The sequence below is a fragment of the Heterodontus francisci genome, chromosome 25 (genome assembly GCF_036365525.1).
Source record: "Heterodontus francisci isolate sHetFra1 chromosome 25, sHetFra1.hap1, whole genome shotgun sequence".
Lineage (NCBI taxonomy): Eukaryota > Metazoa > Chordata > Chondrichthyes > Heterodontiformes > Heterodontidae > Heterodontus > Heterodontus francisci.
Window position 1 is genome coordinate 23,437,443 of NC_090395.1, and position 3,176 is coordinate 23,440,618.

The 3,176-nt window shown below is 46.0% G+C and overlaps 1 protein-coding gene across 1 annotated transcript in view; it reads left to right on the forward strand.

The window, feature by feature from the left end:
- Window positions 1–500: 500 nt before the first annotated feature.
- mrpl16 (mitochondrial ribosomal protein L16) overlaps window positions 501–3,176 on the forward strand; it is a 4,046-nt gene continuing 1,370 nt past the window's right edge. Inside the window, exons 1-3 of the mRNA XM_068057579.1 lie at window positions 501–676; window positions 1,483–1,558; window positions 2,748–2,754. Coding sequence (XP_067913680.1) covers window positions 613–676; window positions 1,483–1,558; window positions 2,748–2,754 — 147 coding nt within the window. The 5' untranslated portion in view covers window positions 501–612. The remainder of the gene's footprint in view (window positions 677–1,482; window positions 1,559–2,747; window positions 2,755–3,176) is intronic.

Genomic DNA, 3,176 nt, shown 5'->3' on the forward strand with positions numbered 1-3,176 from the left:
GAGGACCCAGCAGAATCCCATGCAGTCACGGGGAGAACTTGCAAACTCCAAACAGGCAGTACCCAGAACCGAAGCTGGGTTGCTGGAGCTGTGAGGCTGTGGTGCTAACCACTGTGCCGAGTCAGGGAAGAGGAAGTTGGGGATTCAACTGGGAGAAGCAGAGTGGGGCATCAATGTGAATGAGAGGGCTGCAAATCAATGTAGATTGATGGGGTAGAGACTTGGGGTTTGAAGGGTGAGAGAGACCTGTGGACTAGTGGGAAAGGGACACCTGGGGATAAATGAGTGAGAGAGAGATCAAAGGTATATGGGAGAAAGTAGCTATAAATGAGGGGCAGATCCAGGATAAACAGGAGAGAGATTGGAGCTGAGTAATGAATGTAGTTAAAAGGATCAAAGGCAGAGAGAGAGGGAGATCTGGAAGTCAATGGGTGGGGATCAGGAGTTTCATTGGCAGACGGAGAGTTCAAAAGACCAATGGGAGAGAGGGAGCAGGGGACCAGCCCCTCCTTCCACCCACACGCTGCCTGCGCGATAATCAGCAGGGGGAACCTTTGTGTGGCCGGGTCGCTCCTATTCGCGGCATGGTTTGAATGTGACACCGCGGTTGCAATGGCGCTTCTGCGGCGGTTCATCCTGGTTAGGCCGGGGGTTAACAGCAGCTCTGGGAGCACAGGTAGGAGCCCAGGTCGGGGACCGCTCTGCTCCTTCTCCTTAGGAAGCTATCCCAGAGTCTGATCCGGGAGTGATCTGGGTGCAGCTCGGGGGGATCTGATCCTGGAGTTATCTTGGTTTTTGCCCAGGGGGGATCTGATCCTGGAGTGATCTAGGTGCAGCTGGGGGGGAGGGGGGGGTCTGATCCGTGAGTGAGTTGGGTGCAGCCCATGGGGATCTGATCCTGCAGTGATCTGGGTGCAGCTCGAGGCGGGGCGGGGGGGATCTGATCCGGGAGTGAGCTGGGTGCAGCCCAGGGGAATCTGATCCTGGAGTGATCTGGGTGAAGCGCAGGGAGGCTCTGATCCTGGAGTGATCTGGGTGCAGCCCCTGGACTTTGAATGGAGACTGTATCTGTTCCAGCTGGGAAGGCAGTTTCCCATCAGAGCTGCTACAAAACAAAGGTACCATTTGATGGGATTCCAATCTTTTACCTTTATCTGAAGAGAAATCCTGCTCCTAGTAATTTGCTAATGGTTATAGCTCCAAATCTGATACTGTGACTGAGGTAACTAACGTCTTTATGATTAGGCTGCAGACATGCTGAAGAAAACCAGATACTGTATGTTCTACAAGCTGAATCACAATTGTGTCAACAACTATTTTTTCATGTATCATTTAGTGGAAGCTGCTATTGTATTTGAGAAACACTGGCCTGTTATCTTTTGTATCTGGTTTGCAACAAAATCATCAAGTAGCCTCCTAATCAAGGGACAGTAGTGCTGTATATGATTATTCCATGTTCAATAATGTCTACTTTCATTACAGGCCCATATCAGAATTATACCAAAGTTCTCACAGTTGGACTAAAGACGTATGAGTATCCTCCCAGGTATGATGGTGAGTTAGAATAAATTTTCCCTCTTGCTTTATCCTGTTGCCTTCCATGGGGGAAGGTTGTAGTGAAGGTGATGGTGCAGTAGTACCTGATAGAAAGAAAAGCACTTGCTTACCAGAGTAGTGGATATAATAACAAAAACAAGAAATGCTGGATTCACTCAGCAGGTTCCGAAGAAGGGTCACTGACCCGAAACGTTAACTCTGCTTCTCTTTCCACAGATGCTGCCAGACCTGCTGAGTGAATCCAGCATTTCTTGTTTTTGTTTGATTTCCAGCATCCGCAGTATTTTGCTTTTATTTTAGTGGATATAATAATGCTGCTCTCGCAATAGCTTAGTGGGTAAGTGCGTCACATAGACCAGGAGTTTCCAGGTTTGACGGCCAAACTGTTTAAACTAGGCAGTATTTTGGGGCACTACAGTTCTTCTGTGAGCTAGGAAAGTTAAAACTATCGCCAGGGTTACAGCCCTTTATTTGTTTCCAGTATGGGTTCAAATCCCAATCCAGAGTACTGAGTGAGTACTGCACTGTCAGAAGTGCTGACTTTTGGATGAGATGTTACTGAGGCCCTATCTCTCTTAGCTGGATCGAAAAGATCTCATGGCATTATGTTGAAGCACAGTATGAAAGTTTTCCCCAGTGTCCTGACCTAGTGACGTCTTGATACAAGCGGCAAAGTGAGCATGTGATGTTGGTTTAGGGCACAGTCAATTCCTCAACCAACATCAACTAAATCAAATTATCTGATTCTTACAACCTTGATGTTTGTGGGAGCTTGCTGTGTGCAAATTGGCTGCTTCATTTCCTACATAACAACAGTAAGTACATTTCAAATGTACTTCATTGACTGTAAAGCACTTTGGGACGTCCTGAGGTTGTGCTATCAAAATACAATTGTTGTTTTCTTTTTTGAGGGATGGAGAATGAAGAGATGTCAATAAATACAAGAGATTAGGACAGAGCACAGGGAAGCTTCTTTTTGTAGAATGCATTATTGGAGTTAATAATTGAAGCAGAGACCATATCAGTTTTGAAAAATAGGGTGGTTGAAGGAAAGGGGGTTAAAGAAATAGGGTTGATGCATGGGATTTGGATTACTGCCCATATAGAGGATAAACACCAATTTGCATTAGTTGGGCGAAAAGGCCTGTTTCCATGTTGTAATACCAATTGTGCAATGCCTCGTGTTCCAGCTGCAAAGTGAGCATGTAATGCTGGTTGAGAACACAGTCAACACAGTCAAGCTCAGCTGTGATTGAACCACATGGATGACTAGCCTGCTGGTGCTCACTGCCTAGACTCACGTCATGTTTGCTTTGGACTGGGCATGAACAAAATGATTGTTGGTTGAAATTGTAGCACATTGGACAAACCCAGGCAACATATGTTTACTGGAATAAAAACAAAAAATCCTGGAAATACTCAGCAGGTCTGACAGCATCTGTGGAGAGAGAAGCAGAGTTAACATTTCAGGTCAGTGACCTTTCATCAGAACCTGGGTAACAGTCTGTTAATCCAAAGAAATGCCCATTTACTCCTATTCTTTGCTTCCTTGGGGTATCTCCCAATCCAGGTGCAGATTCATTTGTTTTAATCAGTTTCTTATGTGTCACCTTATCAGG